This window comes from Rattus norvegicus, chromosome 10, assembly GCF_021556685.1.
Source record: "Rattus norvegicus strain SHRSP/BbbUtx chromosome 10, alternate assembly SHRSP_T2T, whole genome shotgun sequence".
NCBI lineage: Eukaryota > Metazoa > Chordata > Mammalia > Rodentia > Muridae > Rattus > Rattus norvegicus.
Genome location: NC_141543.1, coordinates 24,592,235 through 24,615,401, shown reverse-complemented (window position 1 = coordinate 24,615,401; position 23,167 = coordinate 24,592,235). Strand labels below are relative to the sequence as shown.

Here is a 23,167-nt window from a genome sequence, read left to right as displayed (position 1 = left end):
ACACAGACACCTAAAGAATAATAACAGGATAAGACAAGGCAAAAACAAACCAGAATAGGACAAAACAAACAGATGAGAGGCGAATACTAAAAATAAAAATAAAAATAAAAAAAAAATCCAGTGGAAAGGAAGGGGGCAGGAAGGTCTAAAGGGAAAATGAGTTCAGAGTTTTGAGGAACAGAAAAGCGCAGAGCAAGCAGGACCCGACAGAGAGATGGCAAGGGAGTGAGAGGCAGTGAGGATGAGGTGGTAAAACTTGAGACCCTGGGAGATAATCTCAATAGATTTGGAATGTCAGCTCCGTATCTCAGATCTGGGATAAGACACTCCTTATTCTCGGTTTCCCCACCATGAAAGGGAGAGGCACGCACGTCTGAGTTTGAGAGAGGAAGATTAGATAAGGTGGTTCTATAAGATTCTTACAAAGCAGATGTTGACAGGCATGAATCCCTTTCTTGTACTAAATGAAGACCCATCAGAAAACTCCATTGATGGGGTTGGGGATTTAGCTCAGTGGTAGAGCGCTTGCCTAGAAAGCGCAAGGCCCTGGGTTCGGTCCCCAGCTCCAAAAAAAAGAACCAAAAAAAAAAAAAAAAAAAAAAAAAAAAACCAAAAAAGAAAACTCCATTGTTCTGACAGTATTCGAAAATGCACTTGGGAGGCAGAGGCTAGCCTGGTTAACACAGTGAGTTCCAGGCCAGCCAGGGTTAGAGAGAGAGAGAGAGAGAGAGAGAGAGAGAGAGAGAGAGAGAGAGAGAGAGAGAGAGAGAAAGGAAGGGATAACAAATAAAAGAAAATGCAAAAAAAAAAAAATCCCATGGCGTGTCTCAGTTCCCCATTTTGTTTATCTCTTGACATTTCTTTGTTGCAACAGTAACAATATGCAAAACTAAAACTAAAACAGCTTCATGCCTGATTCCTTCAGAACACACCCTGGCCACGACCAGCAGGGCTGTCTCCTAAGCAGTCTGCAGAGTCCTCACAGGCCGCTCTGTTCTCCACTGGACTCGGAATCCAAGGCCGATGAAGAGGGAGTTGAGGGCTGAGAGGCTTGAAGAACAAGACAAAGCCTCGGAGTGCAGGCTGCCTTCCAGACGGCTCTCCATTCCCATTGCCTGTGGGGAAGCTGTTACTTCGGGAGCACATGGCTTGCTTCTTCTCTACTTTCACGTAGTTTTTCTTCTCCTTAAGAAAAATAAATAAATAAAAAGAGATGACAGGGAGGGACTGAAGGTGCAGCCATTAAGAATGCTATTGCTCTTGCAGAGGACCTGGGTTCAATTCCCAGGACCCACATAGCTATTCTCAACCATCTGTGCCTCCAGTTCCAGGGGATCTGACGTCCTCTTCTGGCCTCCATGGACTCCTGGTACACACACAGTGCACAAATACATACCAGGGGAAACCATTCATACGCAGAAAATAGAAAATAAATCAATGAATAAGTAGAGTGGTGAGATGGCTCAGTGGGTAAAGGAGCTTGCTGCTAAGCCTGAGAACCTGAGTTCAAGCCTCAGTACCTACATGGTAGACAGAATTGTCAAGCTGACCTCTATGTTGTACTATGACATGTGCCTGCACAAACATATGCACATCTGTGAATCTGCACATCCATGAACATACACGCACACTACCAAAACATGTAAACAAATAAATGATAAAGGTAAGGTGTCTAAACAGATTTGGGAGGTGCCAGATGACATCCTGGTAAGAAGGTAGATGATTTAAAGGTAGATTTTTCCCCAGGCCAGAAGCCAGAATGCTGCTGCATTTCACTGGAAGACTCCCAGAGCACACACACACTCTCTCTCACACACACTCACAAACTCACTTCTACTCCACTTCCAGCCCCCAACCTCAGGAAGTAGATTTCTCAAAAGCTAGGGCTGGATATGACTCACGGGCAACTCCACTTTGTTTGGGGCACAAGACTTCTACTGTTTGAGGCCACAGGGAGTTACTGAGAAAATGCGGTCCTAACCCCAAGGGAAATCCCCACCCCACAAATGTGTGACGGCCTGGGAAGACAATGGCCCCCGTTCCCAGAAAGGATGTTGTGTCCCCAGTCAAGGTCTTGAAAGGTGCAGGGCCTAGGACACATGGCATACAGCTGGGTTAGTAGAAGGGGAATGTGGGCAGCACAGGGTCCTTTAGAAGAGTGTACCGGGTGGGAAAGGAAGTACTTGTATGTGCATTCAACGGTGGGCATGGGAAGGGGAGCAGGCCATTTATCTTTGGTACCACAACTGCTACGAGGTTTCCAAACTTTCCCTTGGAGCAGCAGGCTTTGGAAAGAGAAGGTGGGGGAACCCCCACCCCCACCACCGTCCACCCCTCCTGCCTCCCTCTTCTGACACTCCCATTTTCATAATACCCCAAGTCACGAAGGAAGTAGTGAGGACTGTCAGTGCTCTCCTTGGCCCATATCAGGACACTCTAAGCAGTGAAGAGAATGGAGCAGGCACATGCTTCTCCATCGTGTCATGGTGGGAGAGGAGATGAGGCCTGCTGGGGAGGTGACCAGCCATAGGGGCTGGCTCTATGGCTCCATGGGACACAGGGAGATGAACTGTCATGAAGTTTCTGATCAGACCTCTTTGGCTTTCTTTCCTTTCTCAAGTGCAAATGCATCCTTGTGCCTCCTGCCATCCCGGTTCTTCAACTCACAGTATAGGGTGGAGAGGTAGGCAAGGGATAGTTGAGAAGTTTGGAACGCAGTTACACCTCTAACCTGTTTGCTATCCTATCCTCGGGGGTCAGTTCTGTTGGCAGTCCCTCTCCCAGGCCACTCAGAGTCTACTGCAGTGAGGTTGACCAATAAATACTCTTAGCAGCTCTCTGAGGAAGCAGAGCCCTCCCCCTCCCCATTGAGTCACAGGGTGGGCCAAAAGCATTGCACCAATCCCATCATCAGGAGGGTGTAAAAACGACAGCACTGTCTGGTGAAACCACAGGAAGACAGAATTTTTTCAAACAGCCATCAGTCGACAAAAGACGCCTTCCTGGACCCAGAGATCAGATAGAAGCCTGGGCCCAGTTTTGGGAAAGAAAAGAAACATTAAAAATAGATACTCTTAGCTGAAACTTTGTGAGAAAGAACTTCTCCCAGCGGTTTCCTGGGGTAGACACCCGTGAGCCACCAGAGACCACACTCAGTCTTGCCCAGTGGCAGACGGCCTCCATAACACAATGACAGAAACTTAGGCACAGCAGAGAACTGACCGCCAGACTGTACAGGTCACTGTGTGTAGATTCGAGGAGGTTTCTGAAGACAAGTTTTGAAGAAACATACAGAAGATATTACAATAGAACCCGCTTTGGCCATGAGAATTACCAGACAGGGTGATGGAAGCCGGTGGGTGACAGAAAGTGGCTAAGCAGGTATCTCTGGAGAAATGTCTTTATATAGGAGTCATGGTGCCTTTGTGCAAAGCTGCAGTTCTGAATCTTGGATGGTAGTTACTGTTGCCTTACAAGTCTCTGCCTTGTTTCCTTTTTTTGTCAGGGTTGGCAAAAGCTGCTCTGGTTTTGATCCTGACAAAGCTCACCGTGAAGAACAGAAAGCAAGATGTTTTGGAAAGATGCTTCTAGAACAAGGCCTGGCCACAGCAGGGTTAGCCACTCAGATCAGGAGCCCCAGCTCCTCGGTTGTTATTAACTGAGACATTACCGTTCCTCCCCAGCAGAGGGCGGAGTACCTTCTCATTCCCCTCACCTCTAAGACCACAACTAGAGCAAAGTCTGTTTAACAAAGAAAATGTAACTTGTCGTTTACAAAGCTAAAACAACAATTAGCCTACAAGCCTGCAGCTGGTCTGGGTGTAATAAAGACCCCAACGTTTCATCTTGGACTATATCATCACATCACGGTTTTTACCAGGAGATTATGGGATCATGGGGAACACGCTCTGGGACCGAAGCATCTCTCATCTTGGCCCTGTGCAGTCAGTTCCTCATAGCTGAGCCTACGGAACTGGCACCAGGCTTCTCTGGAGCCTTGAATTCACGCCTCTGCCCCAGGTTAGAGCCTATTTGCTCACTTGCTGGAAAGATGCTTGTGCCAGTGTGTGATCTTTGACTAAAGCGGGTTTGGGGTAATGCGTGTCCAGTAGATCCCAGCGTGTGCCGTGGCAGCCCCATCTTCAGGCACCACAGGCATTCGCCTGGACCACATGTGTGCACAGATTAAAGCTGTCTGGGCCTTACAGACTAGATCAGTTCCTCCAGCAGGAAGGAAGAGGAGAGGACTCCGGATTTCACTTCCGGGTTGCAGAAAACACCAGATACTGTGTCTGCCTTCCCTTTTTAGATAAAGCCTGCCTTCTTCTGGGGTTGCTATCAAATCTCCTCAGTTAATCGTCTGCGGGGTGAAAAGCTTTGTGCCAAACTCTTTACCCTGTGTTATGAGAGAGACGCCTTCTGCGGCTTGGCTTCTCCCTGTGTTTTCTCTTTCTCTCCTGCCATGAGCTGGCTCTCTCTCTTTCTCCACTCTTCTGTTTGGTTCCTGTTAATCCCAAAGATGGGAGGAGAAAGACCAGGGAGCCAAATCATCATGACCAAATTAATTAAAGCAAACAATTAAAGTAAGCTTTTTTTAAAAAAATGTGTTAACAGGATGTTCCCCCTAAAGCAGGGTTCAAAGGTCAGTGTTGAACGTGAGGAAGACACTGTTTTTTATAGCTCAGGGTTAGGGGTTTTCCAAATGGGGAATTTGGAGGGCAAAACAGGCAGGGATAGAGAGGTGGAACATAATCATAGCAAGTTTGTTGTAACGATCTCCTGAAATGAAGATGTGACATCCAGGTGATCATAGCAACAGAGTCCTAACCACAGGGAGTCATCTCGAGGCACTCCTAGGTGGTCGGCCATACAACCTTTTGAAACAAAGATAGGGCTGCAAGATGGTCATAAGCAACCCATTGAATCAAAGACTTGGTGGCTGTTTCTTGGGACAAGCGGTTCCAAATGATCTGTGGTTGGGTCACAGGCGGGGCATAGTCTAATCCTTGAGAAACAGAGGTTTAATCATAAGCAGGAAGGAATGAATCATAAACATAGAACAGGAATGAGCCTGGTTTGTCTTCACTGTTCGATGGCTTTTAAGCTTAAGATGGAGGCAGGTTGGCTCATTAGTTCCCTCTTCTTTGTCATCTCTTGCTCCCTCCAGGTGGTGAGACTGTGCCGGTCTTTCAAGTAAGAGGTTCTGCCTGCAGCCGCTCAGTTGACTCATGGTCCTACCTTCTCAGTTGCCTCAGTGTTTATTTACATCTAGGACACCAGGAGTTCCCGAGAATAGGAGAACTACGGTGACAAAGAGTGGTGTTATTTCCTCCCAGACACTGAGCTGATGCCCAAGCAGCCACTGAGCTCAGAGCAGTGCAGAGAAGAGAACCCCAGAAAGTCTCCAGGGCGTCACTGAGAGAGAACAAGAGAGTGAGGGTGTGTGTGAGGGAAAGAAAGACGCTTAACGGTCCCAGAACATTCTTTTAAAATCCAAACTATATCTGCAGAGAGCAGGAAGGTTTAAGATTTTAGATTATAAGGGTTTTTTCTTTGTTTATCATGAATGAAAGCTTCCCCCCTCACCCCAAACCAGGGAAGGTTCCCTAAGAACCTTTAGTTCCTAATCCATGTGTGCTCCATGTCTCCTGTATTTCTCTGGGGTGCAAGTGCACTAGGAGGGGCAGGTGCCAAGATGCTGTACACATGGGTTAATCAATCTATCAGGGGTACCACCTGTCCCTCTGTTCCCTGAGTCCCCTTGCTTGAGCAGAGACCGTTCTACTGCATGGCAGGTCAGAGCTGCAGGTGAATGTTGGAGTTAGATCCTGGAACCTGGATCTGCCACTTGCATGTGAGTCTCAACAAGGTTCCCTTAACCGCTCTGAATCTCAGTTTTTCCATCTGGAAAGTGGGAAATGATTGTGTCACTCATGTTCCTATAGTCTGGATTGTTAAGAATATTAATGTGGGGCATTGGACCGTGCCACCAGACAGAAGAACTGGTAAGGTTCAGAACCCCCGATAAAACTCATAGCTGAGAACAACAGGAGTTCAGACTAGTTCCTGACCAGATCCCTGTCCTGGAGCATATGACCATGACACCCCTCTAGGAGACCATGACAACTGGTCACGTAGCACAGACATACGGTTCTCTTGTTAATGAGGTATCTAGGGGCCCCGAGTGTTTAGCCAGTGAGCATCCCCCTTCCTAGCCACCTCTTCCTGCAAAAGATATTTAATCTCTGGTTCACCCTGGGTAAGTCTTGTGCATCCTCATCTGCCATGAATAAAGCAGTTTGGACAAGCAAGGACTGTCTCCTTCATCAAGAACCACTTCAGGGGGTTGGGGTTGGAGAATCCTTCCTCATACACATCTGTGTTTAAGTCTCTTGTAGAAAGCCCTCTTCCAGCCTCTCTGCCTTTTGGCACTCACTTGGAACTAAGCCAGATTCACCCTGTCCCGGGCTCATCTCAGGCCAGAGGGTCCCCATTTCCAGCTCCTCAGTCTCCAGCAGCATCTGGGTGCACGGGAGAATAGGAATCACCATCCTCAACTCTTCAAGGTTCCCAGCACCGTCTGAGTGCACAGGAGTTTAAGGACCACAGCCTTTGCCCCAGCCGCTGCCATTTTTCACCTGGAGAAACATAGGCTAGGACCCCTATCTTAGGTGGCACTTTGGCTCCTCTGAAGAAATGCACTTTCCCCTCCCTGAGTGGCTTCTCAGCAGTCTTCTGACACCCCGGCAGCAAAGCGGAAATGCAGACCCACATTACTGTTAAATAACCCAGCACATAGAGGTCATAACTCACATGGGTTCAACCCAGCCCTGGCTCCACATTTTGTGTTCCATATTCACGGTCCTAGTGGTCCTCACATCACCTCCGCTATGTGAGGACTAGGTGATGTTTAGAAAGAAAAGGCATATATATGTTCCTGCGGGAGCTCTCTTCCCTTCAGTAACCTCACTGTGGAAGCAAGAAGCAACTTCCCTTCATCCATCACCTGTCTGTGTTAAGGTTTGTCTGTCCGTGTTAAGGTTTGTCTGTCCAGTGTTGACAGGCCCGTGCCCTGGGTGGGAACCCAGCTCTGAATCAAAGCTAAAGCTTTTTGTAAAAATAGCTTGACCCCAGCCAGAAAAGAGGCTGCACTGGAGTCCCCTCTACAGAGTCAGTCACTGGGTGCCTGAAGAATCTTGGGCAAGGCTTCTTTATCTCTAAGGTCTCGTGTTTGTGTCTGGAAGGCAGAGGCAAAGCTGTATCAGACTGTGGTGAGGTGGGTGAAGAAGGGAGCAGTATTAGTCCAGAAGAAGCAATGGGTGGTGACATGTGTATTCCAATATCCTCACCTCTTCCTCCTTAGATCGTTCCTTTCTCTTATGGTAACCTTTCCATATACAAGTCTCAAGTATGTGAGGGAGTATGCATGTATGTATGTGTATATGTGCATGTATGTGCATGTGTGCATATGTGTGCAAGTGTGAATATGTGCATGTGTGTGTGCAACCATGAATGTGTGCATGTGTTTGTGTGTGTGCAAGTGTGAATGTGTGCGTGTGTGTGTGTGTTTGTGTGTGTGTGTGTGTGTGTATCCAAGCATGGTGCTGCTGTACTGTATTCCCAGCTCTTAGAAGGCAGGGGCAGGCAAGCAGATTTCTATGATTTCTGGGCTAGCCTGGTCTACATAGTGAGTTCTAGGCTTGCCAGAACAAAAAATTAAAGATCACCCCCTCCTCGTGTGTGTGTGTGTGTGTGTGTGTGTGTGTGTGTGTGTGTGAGAGAGAGAGAGAGAGAGACAGAGACAGAGACAGAGACAGAGACAGAGACAGAGAGACAGAGAGAATTCCGGATCCGAATCTGACTAATGTCTAGTTCTATTCATTTTCCTATGAACGTTTACATAAAAGCTGGAGGAACTGACTGCTTAGAGGGAGGAAGGAGATCAATAGGAGGGGAGATAAGAGAGGTCAGGAGGGAGTGTGAACAATGGCAAGGGGCGATATCTGTGCTATGAAAATATTTCAACAGCATGTCTCTGTATACTAACCGAAATTATTTAAAATCCTAACAATGAAAAATGCCCCAGCCGGGGGTTCTGCAGGGTCTTCTCCTCCCTCTGCTCCATTAGGGGCCTACCTCAACTTGTGCTCCTAGACTCTCAAGAGAGAAGCCAAACCCAGGGTTGGCTAAGGCACCTTCCCGATAGAGGAATGAGGACTGCACATACTTGGGATCTCCACAGATCTGGAGTCATGACTCCCATTTTCTGGGAAGGGAGTAACATTTCAGCCTAAAACACTGACTGCCTTGGCTGCATGGGGCCTCAGTTCCTTGTCACTCAGCCACTGTGTGACAAGTCAATTTCTCTCTTGATTCTGAGCTTCCTCATGCGCAAAAGTAGAAGTAAGTGAGGATGGTTGAAATAGGAGCCCAGTGAGAAAGAGCCCCGCTTGGCCGTGGCAAATGGTCACTGTGCAGTCGTGTCACTGTCACTCCTGACCATGTCAGATAGGCCAAAGCTGTTCTCTCCACTTCACTTGGCCACACATGATCTTGAGGCTTTGAGCACCCTTATGTAAATCAAATTTTAGTGGCACTCTCAGAGTGCCGTTAAGACACAGAGGGTCTCTGCTGCTCATGGGTTCCCAATGCACCGATCCCTCATCATAGCTCCAACATAAACAAAATGCTGTGGACCAGCGAGGGGTGTCAAGGAGCAATTACTTGGCAATTTTCCTTTTTCTCCCCAGTGGAAGCTGAGTGAGATGGAGACATGAGGCAGGAGGAAGAGCTTACATTCTCCTCTCTTTCCCTTTTCCGGGTGTAATGTTCTCTGCAGAGTTGGGTGGCTGCCTCAGTGCCAACTCAGCACTGTCCTTGGAGGGCAGGCCACAGGGATGGTACCTGAAGGCTGTGGGGAGGGAGAAGTGGAGTCAGTCGGTGTTAGGCAGAGGATCTTGAAAGCCTGCTACACATTGCTCTAGGGACGATGTCTGTCTTGGGGGAGGGGGTGGGGAGTTAACTTCCAAAGTGGGATGAGCTCTTGCATTAGAATTACCCAAGTGCTCGTTAAAGGGGTGGGTCTCTGTTATGTACAGAAAGGGTGGCAATCATGTGACAAAGCTGGAAGACAGGACAGTACGCTAAGTGAACCAAGTCAGGCTCAGGAAGACGGATGCTGGATCAGCTCTCTCACATGTGGACTCCTAAAGTGGTCGAGTGGTTAAAGGCGGAATGGTGGGTTTCTTAGGCTGAGAATGGAAAGAGGAGGCAGAGGTTGCTGAAAACTGGCTAGGAGGAATGTGTCCCTGTGTTCTGCTGCCCAGTGGGATGGCGAAGGTTAATGGTAATTATGTTGTGCATAATTCAAAACAGTTAGCAGGGCAGTGCCGGTGTACAGCATTCAGGAGCTCTGCAAGTTCAAGGACAGCTAAGAGAGGGACTGTTGGATATGCTTTGCATGAAGAGAAGATGGATGCTGGCGCTATGGACGGTTATTTAATTTGAACATTAAGTTGAACAAGTATCAACGTGCATGTTAGGACATATCATAATTCATAGAGATCCAGAACCCAAAGTCTCAGACCATGGAAATCAGCATGTGCACATGCTGTGGGCTGGGGTGATGCCGGCATCTGCAGTTGTCTAGAGGATCAGGTGCCTGTGCTGGCAGGCATGGGAAGTGAGTGGCGGATGCAGAAATGATTGACAGGAAATCTGCACAAGACAAACAGGAACCGTGCTCTGTCATTTATGGAATGTAGTACCCAAACGGGCCCTTTGCAAGCCATTTCTAAGCATAGGAATAAAACCAGAGTCCTCTTGCCTAGTCTTAAATTGTGACCCATCACTACTTACCAGCAAGAAAAAGGTAAAAACATCTCTCAGCCTCACCTGGCCCCAGTTTCCTTAGCTGTGAAATAAGATAACAATAGACTTGTCTCCTTAGAAGGATCACCTGCGACCTCAGATACACACCTGAACTGAAACTTAGATCAAGGCTTGCCGCTGAAGCCTTCTGGGCCAGTGACTTCCAGCACGAACTTCAACTGTGTTTTTCATTGTCCTACACCACCACTCTGTCTGCCTCGTACCCTTTGTTCCTTTTCAGGCAGAAAGAACAGAACAAGACACAATGTAACTAGTCCAAGGTTAAAAAGCACTGGCGACTGGAGCCCTTGGCTTTTTCATAAAATATTTAGTGTTCTCCGGTGCCAGGCTCTATTCTAGGCATTGGGGGTTTTGTGGTACTGATGGTAGACAAGGTTCCTGGACCCACGGCAGTCCTGTGCAGTTTGGAAGCAAAACTCTGCCTTCAGAACCCATAGTTCTAGTCACGCTGCCTCCTTGACGGCCAGTGGGTTTATTTCCATTGAGGGTTGAGCGGCCAGGAAAGCCTGAGAGGTCCAATAAATCCTGCTCTTCCATAGCTTTTCTCTCTGCCTTCCAGAGAGACAAATCTGTACAATAGGGACCTGGCCTGGTGGAGTAACTTCCACCTTTCTGTCTCTGTCCCTGGCCCCGGGGCCTCTAGAGACTGTATTCAGTGATGAGAGTTTAAATCTAAGATCACCATGGGATTATTGTTCAGCCTGGGTATTGCAGGGTCTCACAACCTAAGTTAGGAACAGCAATCATTTCCTAGGCACATCTATTATAGCATCTGCTGCTTGGTTCCAGAATGGTTCTAAATTCAGTTAAGAAGTCAGAAAGAAAGCCAATTTCTCTCTCATAAGCCTTCCTCTCCCGAGCAGAAAGGAGTGGAAACAAAGGCTCCCTCTAGTGACCAAGTGGAGCATTTCAGAAAACGCTCACAAAGCCACCTCAGCAGTTACCGAGGTTACAGGAGTTCTCAATGGTCCTGGTAGAAAATGGCTACTCTGTGGTCTCCAAGGGCAGAAAACCAACCTGTCTTAGAATTCTCACGCTTCTGAGGACCATAGCTCTAACCTCCCTCTGTATACATGCAGGTTCCTGGGGTCTGACTGTATGTGGTGATTCTCTGACCTCCCTGAGTGAGCTAGCCCCCCTCACCAACCTTCCCCAAACACAAGTCACTCCAATGGCTGGCCTGCATCTACTTACCCCTTCACCCTGTCCAGAGCCAAGACAGAGTTGGGTCTTCAACCCTAGGCTCAGTTTCACCTCCTAGAAGCCATCTCAGCATTTTTGGAACCACGCAATACCCTAATGATTGGGACATTCTTGCAAACAGATGCCTCTCTGCTGACTCAACAGAGGTCCTACAGTTGTGGGCACAGGCCCTGGAAGGTGCCCCTTTGAGACAAGTCTGCTGACCTCCTCAGGCTGCAATCTCCTTGTCTGAAAGTTGCAACTCAGAATTCTGTGGTTAAACAGACAAATATGGCAAGTACTTTGGGAAGCTGACGTTCGTGCTTTTATTATTTTCATAGCTCAGAAATCAGCTAAGAAGCTGTATTGTTTTGAGCTAAATTAATTTTAGCTCAAATTAATTTAGCTGAGAATGTGACCCTACCGTGTATGGATTCCTTCCTCTACCAACTGTTCTGTTATTGTGACCCCTGTTCTCTCTCTCTTCTCTCTCTCTCTCTCTCTCTCTCTCTCTCTCTCTCTCTCTCTCTCTCTCTCTCTCTCTCTCTCTCTGTGTGTGTGTGTGTGTGTGTTGGGAAAATGGTGTATGGGTAAGCAGTGTTAAGGGCAGTCCAGTTACCTAAAGCTTCCACAGACTTGACAGTTTAGTGGCTTTCCATACTAGTCTATTCTTCATCAAATTACTTCCCTTAATTTTCACTTTCGAAAAGGAAAACCGGACAAGTCCTTTGTGTGTGGCCTACTTCACGGGAGGTTTAAGCAGACGGGAGTCATGCAGACAATTTAAGGTCAGCGTTAGATATACTGTTCTTCAAAGTCCTCCAGCTGTTCATAGGAACTTGAGGTCAGGATCTCTCCTCTGCCCTCAGCGCTTTCTCATGAAGTTTCTTTTTAATGAGTCTCTAAAACAGGGAAGGTTACTTTTGCCGGGTCTCCCTATACTCATTGTTTATGAAGATGTTCAGGACCTGTACCGTAGCCAATTCAACCCCTCCCCCAAGAACAGTTCAGGGGCAGCTTTCTCTCTCCCCTCTATTCTTTACAGAAGTATATTTCTAGGGGCAGGAAAGATGTCTCAGCAGCTAAGAGCACTTTCTGCTCTTACAGATGCAGACTTGGCTATCACACCTGCAGGGTAGCTCACAATCATCTGAAAACTCCCATTCCAGGTGACCCAATGCTCTCTTCTGGCCTCTGCAGTCCCCAGATGTATGTGATATACTTGCACTCATGAAGCCAGCACTGTGTGCACACACTTACATACATACATGAAGGCAAAGCACTCGTACCCATAACATGAACACATCTTTTAAAAACCCATTTCTGCTCCTCCTGTTTTGTAATAGAAAGGGTGAAAACTGACCCAACAGAAACAGAGAGCCCCACAGCAGGCGGTGTGGTGCACATGTGAGGAGGGAGAGTTTTCAAGGCCTCTCCTCTTTCTGAATCATAGTAATGTCTAAAAGGCATTAGTTCCCTAGATGAGGCATACAGTCAAACTTGAGAAAAGTCTCAGTGGAGGTAGCCATGGGAAGTCCTGTGGTGGCACTTTGGAAGTAGCTCACATCTCCCCCACTCATGCTGAAGCCACAGAGCAAGAGGAGCCTGGAAAATCCTCCAGGGACAATTGTGTCCAGCCCCTTGTCTTACTCTGAAAGTTCTTAGTCTAAGGAGACCCAGCTCTTGGGCTCGTGTCCAGAGATAGCTTTTATGTAAGGAAGGCAGAGTCACAGGTATTTGACACTCATGGTAAGTCCTTGGGGTATTAGGATATCCTGGGGATGGGGTCATCTGTGGGAAATTCTTGCAAACAGATGCCTCTCTGCTGACTCAACAGAGGTCCTACAGTTGTGGGCACAGGCCCTGGAAGGTGCCCCTTTGAGGAAAGTCTGCTGACCTCCTCAGACTGCAGTCTCCTTGTCTGAAAGTTGCGACTCAGAATTCTGAAGGTCTTCCTTTGTCTAGAAGGCTCCATGATCAATGTTATGAAGACTCACTTTTCATTAAATGTAATAACCAGGCCATGTGGCTATCCTACTACCACCCTCATTTTACAGATGGGGAAACTGAGGCCTGTGAGGGTTGTCTGCACCCGCAGAGACAAAAGGTCAAGAGAGTGAGCTGCCTGCCAACCCAGGGCACTGTCCTTTGATGCTTGTATAACAATCTGCCTTTAGAAATAGAATTTCATGTACGCTGGATTTATTTTCTCACCTTGTAGGCAGGCATACCAACAACAAGGTAAATAGGGCCTACCGGATGAATAACTGCCTTGGTTGATCCAAAAGTAGGAGGGTCTGCACTATAAGGACAGGACATGCATCTGTAATCACACGGGACCTGTCCTTTGTAGCCAAGGCTGTAGGTGGGTGGAGAAAACTGACAGGAATTCACTGCCAGCAGGAAGCCTTCGCCCCGCCTCCCATCCGGCGCCCCGCCTCCCATCCGGCCCTCCCTGAAACACCCCAGCTTGGCACTGCGATTGAGCCTCACTAATTGTTCAGTTGGTTTCACCATCTGAGACACTGGGCACCATGACAAGGGACGGGTTTCTCAGATCTGCAGTGAGAAATCAACCAGCGTCTGGGAAACAGTGCCTGCACAGCCAGCATCCCACCCCAGGGGACCCATGTAAACTCCCACTGACTCCAGATGCCCATTCGCTGCCCAGAACTCTGAGGCCCTCCACGCACTGATGCAATCACGGAAATTGGATGAGTATCTCAAGGGTTCTTAGTCACCTGATGAACAAGCAAACATGTCTCCTCTCCAGGTTCCTTCTGTTGGAGTCTGACTGGGTTTCTAGAGCAATGTTCTCCTGAAGGCCTGGAGCTGCCTATGCCTTGACCTTGGCCACAAAACCATTATCCCTCACCCCCACACCCCCCAACCTTTCCTGACAAGTGGCTTTGGGGTAGAAAAGAATAACCAGTCAGACCTGGTGGTGAACAAGTTAGCCTAAGCAAACGGCTCTGTGAGTACCCATGAGAAAGCAAAAGGGCCTGAGCACCTACCATCATTGTTCCTTAACAAGCTATGTCACCGCAGAAGACCTAGGACCGTTTGGGACAAGGTGTATAGCAAAATATAAAACTCAAATGCCCCTAATTCTGCACACAGTATGGATAGAAATGAGGCAGTCACCGGCAGTTACTCTGTTCAGGGTTCTGTCCACTCTGCTTCCACACTGTGACTCAGGACTGCTCTCATTTCAGCACTGGAGGTCCTGTGTCCCTGGAAACCCCTCGTCCATTAAGAAACCAGAAGAGGGGGTTGGGGATTTAGCTCAGTGGTAGAGCGCTTGCCTAGCAAGCGCTAGGCCCTGGGTTCGGTCCCCAGCTCCGAAAAAAAGAAAAGAAGAAAAAAAAAAAAAAGAAACCAGAAGAGTTGCCCAGGCCCACTCTCGTTTATAACTATTTTTGTTAGCATATAAAGTAATGGGTTTCATTGAAATGCACAACTTTATTATAATACTGTCATGCATGGACATCACTATACTTTGTTCTCTATACTACTGTCTTTCTCTGTGCCCCCTTTCTCCATCTTGACGGTTCCCTTCCTCCATCAAATAGTGTCTCTTCTGCGTTCATGTTTAAAATAAGGAATGAAAGGCTTAAAGAACTGGAGTAACTGAGCTGTGTGCAGGTACACAACGAATGGTCTTCGGCTGTTTTCTGTTCTGTTTCAAAATGCTTGAGCCCTGGTCATCCTTAAAGAACAGAAGTTCTGGAAGTTAGAAAGCTCAGGGACATATAGGTCCAGCATCTCTCTGGCAAGGACTGAGGGCCTCATGCTATATACCCTGCCATGTCAGAGGGCACTGCATGGTGAGACAGAGCTGTACCAACTCAGATCCCTCCTTCTTTCTTATAAAGCCACTTATGACCCCGTAAAGCCTTCTCTTGACCTCATCCAATTCTAATTACCTCCCAATGGCCCCACACACTTCCAGATATTATTAGCAGTGATTTTGGAGTCTGAGCTTCCAAACTGTGAACTTTGGGAAGATACATGCAAATCATAGCACAGTTGTACATTGATGAAGTTCTCATGGGCCCTAAGATTATTAGGTCCATGCTTGGTATTGAGCTAACTCAGCAAACTCTTGAAAAGATCAACATGTCAAACACATTCCTGTGGGTTTGTTTAGGGCTGGGCTGCTGGGACTCCTGGGACTCAGGCTGGGGATGCTGAGAGGGAATCTATGAAAACAGGGTAGTTTATGCCAGTTTTACCAAGTCCAGACATCCTTCCCCTTCATGGGTTCTCAATACATTCTAAACAGTATCTTACATCTGTGAATTTAACCACACACCACCAGATGCAATAAACAACAACAACAACAACAATTAGCACTGGTTAAATGCCTCAGTGGGTAAAAGCACCTGCCACCAAGCCCAAGGACCTAAGTTTGATCCCCAGAACCTACAAGGTGAAAGAAGAGACCAAAATCCTGAAAGTTGATCATGTGTTCATCACTCAACAAGTAAGTGGGGAAAAAAAACTAATAAAAAATATCTAGACACATCTTTTCTGAAAGTGTACAGACTTTTTCTTAATATTGTTTTCTGACCAATATGTGTGTATAGTATTTACACAGCAGTAGCTATCATAAGAGATCTAGAGATGGCTTAGAGTAGAGAGAAGGTTCTATGTGGAGACCATGCCATCTTATAAACTTGAGTATTCACGGATTTGGTCCCACCAGTTCCCAACAGCACCGAGGGATGAGTGTAGTACTTTGGGACTCTCATCTCCAGCTGAAAACCCCATCAGTTGCTCCCAGAGTGGTCTTCTCAATGCCTGCACATCTGGGGAGAAGTTTCTCCTCTCCAGCCCTGGCAGATCTATTAGGTGTAGCATCACCTAGGAGCTGGAAGCTGTGGGATGACTTGCAGAAAGGGAGGTAGAAGAAAGTCAAGATGGACTTGAGAAGACCTAAGAAGACTAAAAGTGCTGTGATGTGAGGGGCAGGGCTTCCCTGTGTTGGGCACATGGAGTTTCCCTTCTGTTGGAGCCCTCAGATTTCAAAGTTGAGCCCCTACACTCCTGGGATGCAGTGGCTGTTGTAGGTGGAGTCAAGATCAGCTTTTACTCATTCACTTTTAACGGATCTCAATGCCCCTTTGAGGTGGGGTGTGTTCTCATCCCTGGTCATAAGAGGAAACTGTGTTATTAGTAACGAAGGTCAGAGGCAGCATCTTGGGGATGGCTGTATTTGGGTATGGAAAGGTCAGGCATTAAAAGAACAAATATGTAGATAATTTGATGCCACTTGGTAGAGGAAAGGCATTGGAAGATTATGGAGACAGCTTCTTGGCGGACTACTAGGAGTTTTACTGATGGGGTCTTTGCAGAGTCTGTTGCCCAGTGCCCAGCCACAAAGCTTTGCCAGAGGTTTGGAGCCTTTGCTGCTTGTCTTGTCATGGGCTATCTGGTGGAGACTTTGCTCTATGTTTCCCTGGCTTCTTCCTTGCTACCCTTGGACTCTTCACTCTCCTTCCAGGCTTCTCTGAGCCCTACACCCATCCTGAGTGCCGGAAGCTCCAGATGTGTAGGATCTCTTTAAGACAAAAAGGAGAGATCCAGAGGTCATGTTCCTTGGGGGAAGAAGACTGCTTTCTTTGGCTATTACTACCCTAAAGCCAAGGCACCATCTGGAAAATGATTCTTAAGTCAGACCTGCGACTGGTAAGTGGGTTTGAGCATGCCTCTGCAGATAGATTCGAGAAGGCCCATGGCTGTGGTCCAGCCACGTGGCATTGAGTATCATGTCAACTGTCAACACTCAACGCCTTCATCTGTAAAATAGGATCAGCAAGGCCTGGGCGAGACTTTGCAGAGAGTGTAAAGTAATGTAATAGCACAGACTGGGTAAGCCATGGAGAGGGAAGAGGCTTGTGGTTCTGGAGACCCAGCATCTGTTAAGGGGCCACAGGGAGTGACGTCATCATGCTGGTGACATCTTGAGGTGGTGCGAGTGTCACATGGTGAAAGACGGAAGGGTATGCATGTGTCCTGTATTGTTTTTTTTTTTCCTTCCTTTACAAAGCCACAGAGATTCAAAAATGGGGGCTCTACTTCAGGTCCCTCCTCAAATTCCACCTTCGGACACCAAATTCAGATTAAGATTCCTCACTTCAACTAACAGTGTGAACTTCAGTTCCAACCTGTGCTGTCAGAGAACAAGCCACGCCAGACTGCATGCCTACAAGGTGCACAGACATGAAAGGCATCATTTAGGGAAGGGATCAGGGATCAGGGATCAGGAATCAGGGATCAGAGATCAGGGATCAGGGATCAGAGCCAGGGATTAGGGATCAGGGATCAGGGATCAGGGATCAGAGATCAGGGAGCAGGGAGCAGGGAGCAGGGAGCAGGGATCAGGGATTGGGGATCAGAGACCAGGGATCAGGGATCAGGGATCAGAGATCAGGGATCAGGGATCAGAGATCAGGGATCAGAGATCAGGGAGCAGGGAGCAGGGATCAGAGAGCAGGGAGCAGGGATCAGGGATCCGAGATCAGGGAGCAGGGATCAGAGATCAGGGAGCAGGGAGCAGGGATCAGAGATCAGGGATCAGGGAGCAGGGAGCAGGGAGCAGGGAGCAGGGAGCAGGGAGCAGGGAGCAGGGAGCAGGGAGCAGGGAGCAGGGAGCATCCTTCCCTCTGGCTGCTAAATGAGTCGTGTGGTTGCAAGTGCCATTCATTGAGCCACTTAAACCTGCCACTTCACTGCCCTCAGCTTAAGCCAGGTGCAGGGGATGCCTCAAGCCCCAGAGATGAGAACCCCACAGCTTAGAATTAGCTGAAGGAGTTATTAAAATTCAGATTTCAGAGTCAATGCTGGAGACTCTGAGCAGGCCCAGGAGACAGTGTCTCACATAGTTTCCAGGTGACTAGGATGCCTGATGGAGGAGGTCACCACTGGTGTGACTCCCGGAAATCACACTTTTCTAAATTCCTGCCATGAATTTGGCTTTAGATGGGCTGCATGAGTTTCTCATAGCTGCTGTAATAAATCATTCCAAACTAAGTGGCCTCACGTGACAAGTCTCTGTCTCTCTGTCTCTGTCTGTCTGTCTGTCTGTCTGTCTGTCTGTCTCTCTCTCTCTCTCTCTCTCACACACACACACACACACACACACACAATCCTGAAGGATAGGTGTTCAAAATCAAATGTCCTTATCTCCATAAAATACAGGAAAATATTTCCTGCTGGTGGCCCTGAAATTTCTGGACCCTGGCCGCATCATTTCCATCTCTGCCTGTGGTCCATACCCTCCTCTTCTCCTGTCAATCATTGGAACACTTAGCACTAGATTTAGGAACTACCTGGCTACTCAAAGATGATCTCTTCCCAAACTGCTCCATTCAGGTTTATTTGCAAACACCCTCTTCCCAGTGAGTCTCCACCTGTCCAGGTTCCAGGACATGCATGCACACCATTTTTTGGAGGCCACCATTCAGCCCACTGAGTAGAATGTGGGCTGTCCTTTGAGACGTGTGAACGCATGAAGCTAGTGAGAAATGGGCAGGTCAGGGGAATTCTGAAGAAATGGGGGTAATGGGAGCTGATGTGGGCTAGATAAATTAGACAGAAAAATGAAGAGGGGACAGACAACTGGTGTTGTGTCCTAGAAGGACTGGCTGGGCTGCTGTGGGTGTTAAGATACAGAATATGTGAGAAAACAGCTGGGACATTGAAAAAGACCAAATCCCTAAGTGCCCAGGGCCCAGGACACATTGATTAGATGGGAAAAAGTCTTCAGAATCAAACTCTACCCAGGAATTGGAGCCTGCATTTGTGGGGCTTGCTGTATATAGCTGGATATAGTGGCTATAGAACACAGATGGGAAAATTAGCCTACCCTATCAGGCTCGATGTAGGTTACAGCCAGAACCAGTCAGCACCCAAATTGGTAGCCTTTGGCGTCCCAATTATACCAGGGCTTCCTTATCACTGCATAGTGAATGGCCGCAGCCACTCCATTCCTAGCACAGGATGGGGAAGGAGAGGGTTGTTCAGGCCACACCATTCAGAGCAGTGTGGGGCGGGCGCGGAGACACTCAGCATCTAGGGGCCAGCAGGAAGAAAAAAAGAAAGCTTCGGGGACCACTCTTCCCATCTCTGCCTGACAGTGCCTCAGCTGCCTCCTTGTGTGGGCCGAGCAGGGCACAGACGCCTCCGCAGAGAGCAGAGTGCAGGCAGTCCCGAGACGAGGTGCCCTGCTCTCAGTACAATGAGCCGTGCAAACAGTGCTGATGAATTGCCGGTGGCTTCCCAGGCATCATTTGTTCACAATTACACACGGAGAAGCCGCAAACTCCCGTAGAGAACGTGGAGCTGCTACACCCTAGGGCAAGCAGAACCCTCTCCTAGGCCCAGACTCAAGCGGAACTGAGTTTTCTTAGGCTTAGAGGGAAAAACAAAATCGGATTTAAATCTCAGGAAATTGTTTTTGTATTTTTTTTCTTAACCCACCTATGTAAGCCTGTATTTAAATGCTAATATTTGGCGTCTGCTGGGATGCTAGGTTTATTTTCTTCCTTAGCGGCAATGAGAATAAATTATTTATGAAAATTCCAGTTCTTACTTTTTCTCTGGAGTTCCTATCCCCCATTCCCCACTCACCAGGGATGGTGCCCTCCCTTAAGATATCTAAAATCTACAACTTGCTCCCTCCTCTCACCTGATCCTCCCAAAGCTTGTACCATTTTCTGTTTCTCGGATTCCCAGGGGCTTTCTCCTCCCCCAGCAACTCTGATCAGTCACTAGCCCATTGATGTCACCTCCTTTGTCCCCCATGAAATTACACTGAGCCTTACCTCAGTCTCCATTTTTTTTTTATCTGTCTGTATGTAATCAGGCACCGGAAATTACGGCACGCAAATGCTTCATGAGTTTATTCTATGACCGGGGTGAGAGCCCCCAAATCTAACACCTAGAACCACACTGGGCCAGAGAAGCAAATCCTGCCAGTGTGCACACGATGTCCGTGACTGCCCCCAGGTCCACTCTGCACGATTGTTCCCTTAGGAGCTGGCCAGCAAGTTCTGGGAGGTTCCTGTCCTGCTGACTTTAAGCATAGACTGGGTGTTTTCACTCCAGAATTCCCTGCTTCCTCATTTGTTTGTGACCCTAGCAGCCCCTCCCCCTTCAAGCTCTATAGTACAGGTTCCATATAGGAAGGTGCTTTGTACTTACCAGTTGATGATTTTTCCTGACTGGCTTATAGTAGGTGGCAGTTAATACATACGTACATACATACATACATACATACATACATACATACATACACACACACACACATATACACACATGTATAATTATGTATATAATAAGATAAATATTTGTTGAGTGAATAAGTGAGGGCAAAGGGATTGTGGGATATTAGAAAAGAAGACATCTGGGCCATGCTGATTATTAAAGGTTTGACCAAGCCAGAGGTTTCTCCTTCCTTACTGGATTTGGGATGTTCAGGCTGCTACAACTGAGAACCGCAAGCTTTGCTGGAGGGCCCATGCCAGCCTCAAACACAATATATGAAGTTCTGGCTAGAGGGAGGAACCTGTTTCTGGCAGGCTGTCCTCTTCTGCCACCATGTATCATCATCACCATCACCATCACCATCACCATCACCATCACCACCACCACCACCACCACCACCACCACCACCATCATCATCATCATCATCGTCGTCGTCGTCGTGACTTTTAACTCCACAAAAAAGGACCCTCATCGTCATTCTTGGCCAGAGACCCCTGAGCTGTCCGGCAGCAACCCCTGCCCCTCCTGGAAGAACTTGTCTGCTGCCTTCTCAGGTCCTGCTGCCAAGTTGCTACATCCAGGAGATCTCGTCCTCTTTCCTTTGTGTTCTGCCTTCCTGACTCATCTCTAGAGGTAGAAGCTGGTCCCCACATTGTCACTCTGTGAGTGTTCCAGGTCTCCATCTGTTTCCTGAGGCCCACAGCACCAACTTCCTGAGTCCCTACACAAAATGCTCTACTAAGCAGCTCCTCTGTTCTGCTCCCGGCTGGACAGCAGCTGCCTCTGTTCTGGCTGCCTCGCTCGATGCCTCCTCTTCCCACCCTACAACCATGACCACAGAGAGATGTTTTTGATGGTCAGGGAATATGTTTTCTCCATAAGTTTACAACTATGATAGGCAACTGCTTGTTTCTTCTGGTAGCAAGGCAAGCATAGCTCTCTAAAGATACTTTTCGCTTTAATTTGGAGCCCTAGCATTCACCGGGGAGGCTGGGAGACGAAGGCAATCAGATGTCTGTGAGTTCAAGGCCAGCCTGGTCTGTATAAGAATTCTAGGTCAGCCAGGATTACCCAGTAAGACACTCCCTTTCCTCCCCTTTCTCCCTCCTTTTCCCTCTCCTTCCCTCTCTCCCTCCCCATCTCTGTCTCCATCTCTGTCTCTGTCCCCATCTCTGTCTATGTCTCCATCTCCGTCTTTGTCTCTGTCTCCATCTCTGTCTCCATCACTGTCTCTGTCTCCATCTCTGTCTCTGTCTCCATCTCTGTCTCTGTCTCCATCTCCATCTCTGTCTCTGTCTCCATCTCTGTCTCTGTCTCCATCTCTGTCTCTGTCTCCATCTCTGTCTCTGTCTCCATCTCTGTCTCTGTCTCCATCTCTGTCTCTGTCTCTGTCTCCATCTCTGTCTCTGTCTCTGTCTCCATCTCTATCTCCATCTCTGTCTCTGTCTCCATCTCTGTCTCATCTCTGTCTCCATCTCTATCTCCATCTCTGTCTCTGTCTCCATCTCTGTCTCTGTCTCCGTCTCCATCTCTGTCTCTGTCTCTGTCTCCATCTCTGTCTCTGTCTCCATCTCTGTCTCTGTCTCCATCTCCATCTCTGTCTCTGTCTCCATCTCTGTCTCTGTCTCCATCTCTGTCTCTGTCTCCATCTCTGTCTCTGTCTCTGTCTCCATCTCTGTCTCTGTCTCCATCTCTGTCTCTGTCTCTGTCTCCATCTCTGTCTCTGTCTCCGTCTCCATCTCTGTCTCTGTCTCTGTCTCCATCTCTATCTCCATCTCTGTCTCCGTCTCCATCTCTGTCTCTGTCTCTGTCTCCATCTCTGTCTCTGTCTCCGTCTCCATCTCTGTCTCTGTCTCTGTCTCCGTCTCTGTCTCTGTCTCCATCTCTGTCTCTGTCTCTGTCTCCATCTCTGTCTCTGTCTCCATCTCTGTCTCTGACTGTCTCTGTCTTCGTCTCTGTCTCTGTCTCCATCTCTGTCTCCGTCTCTCTCTCTCATGTTATTTCCCCTCTCGAGGTTACAGAGCGAATGATATAGCAATGGCTGCCTTACATAGTTCTAATAAGGATCTGTGTTATGAAAAATGAATCCCCAGAGCATTTGCTCAGAGCAGCTCAGTGGATGGTGGTGCCACTGCTGTCCCCTTCTGTTCTTTTCACTGTTGGAAGAAAGGCATGCCCACCTCTTTGCACTCAGAGAAGTCGGGGACCAGAGACTACCTAGAGTTCCCATCTGCGTGCCCCACTTCCTCCTGGAGCCGGCCAGTGCGTGAGGATTCCCGCGAGTGGAGTCAGGTGGAGAGCAAGTCTGGCTTCCTGTGTGCCCCAGCAATGCACATCTGCAGCACAGAGGCTGATTACAAGCCTGCTAGTGAGCTAATTTCCCTCATGCTACCTGAGTCCTCAGCTCCTGTTTCTACCCACCTCCTCTCCATTCTTTCTCTTTGTGGTGTGTGTGTGTGTGTGTGTGCGCGTGCGTGTGTGTGTGTGTGCGCGCGTGCGTGCACCTTATATGTCTGTGCTGTCACATGTAGAGGACATGAGGTGGGGGAGATTAAGTATCCCATTTCATTACCTTACCTGAGACAAGCTCTCTCGCTGGACCTGGAGCTAGGTGATAGTCAGCAACCCCAGCACTCCTCCTGTCTCTGTTCTCCAGTGTTGGGAGTCACAGGTGCCCAGCATTTAACTTGCATGTTGGAATCCAATTTCAGATCCTCTCATTGGCCCAGTGAGTGTTCTTACCCTCTTTGACTCCAGTTTCTTGCACCATAGCATAGTCTTTAAGCATGATTTTTGTCCTGTATTCTCCTACCGTGAGCCCAAT

At 48.1% G+C, this 23,167-nt stretch overlaps 1 protein-coding gene across 5 annotated transcripts in view; it reads right to left on the bottom strand.

The window, feature by feature from the left end:
* Positions 1-23,167, bottom strand: part of Kcnmb1 (potassium calcium-activated channel subfamily M regulatory beta subunit 1) — a 75,274-nt gene that overhangs the window by 18,188 nt on the left and 33,919 nt on the right. For 3 of the 5 annotated variants that reach the window (XM_087571246.1, XM_087571247.1, XM_087571245.1), the window contains exon 4: positions 913-1,185. In XM_087571246.1, coding sequence (XP_087427372.1) covers positions 922-1,185 — 264 coding nt within the window. In that variant the 3' untranslated portion in view covers positions 913-921. The remainder of the gene's footprint in view (positions 1-912; positions 1,186-23,167) is intronic. The other 2 variants (XM_087571243.1, XM_087571242.1) reach the window with 1 other exon arrangement.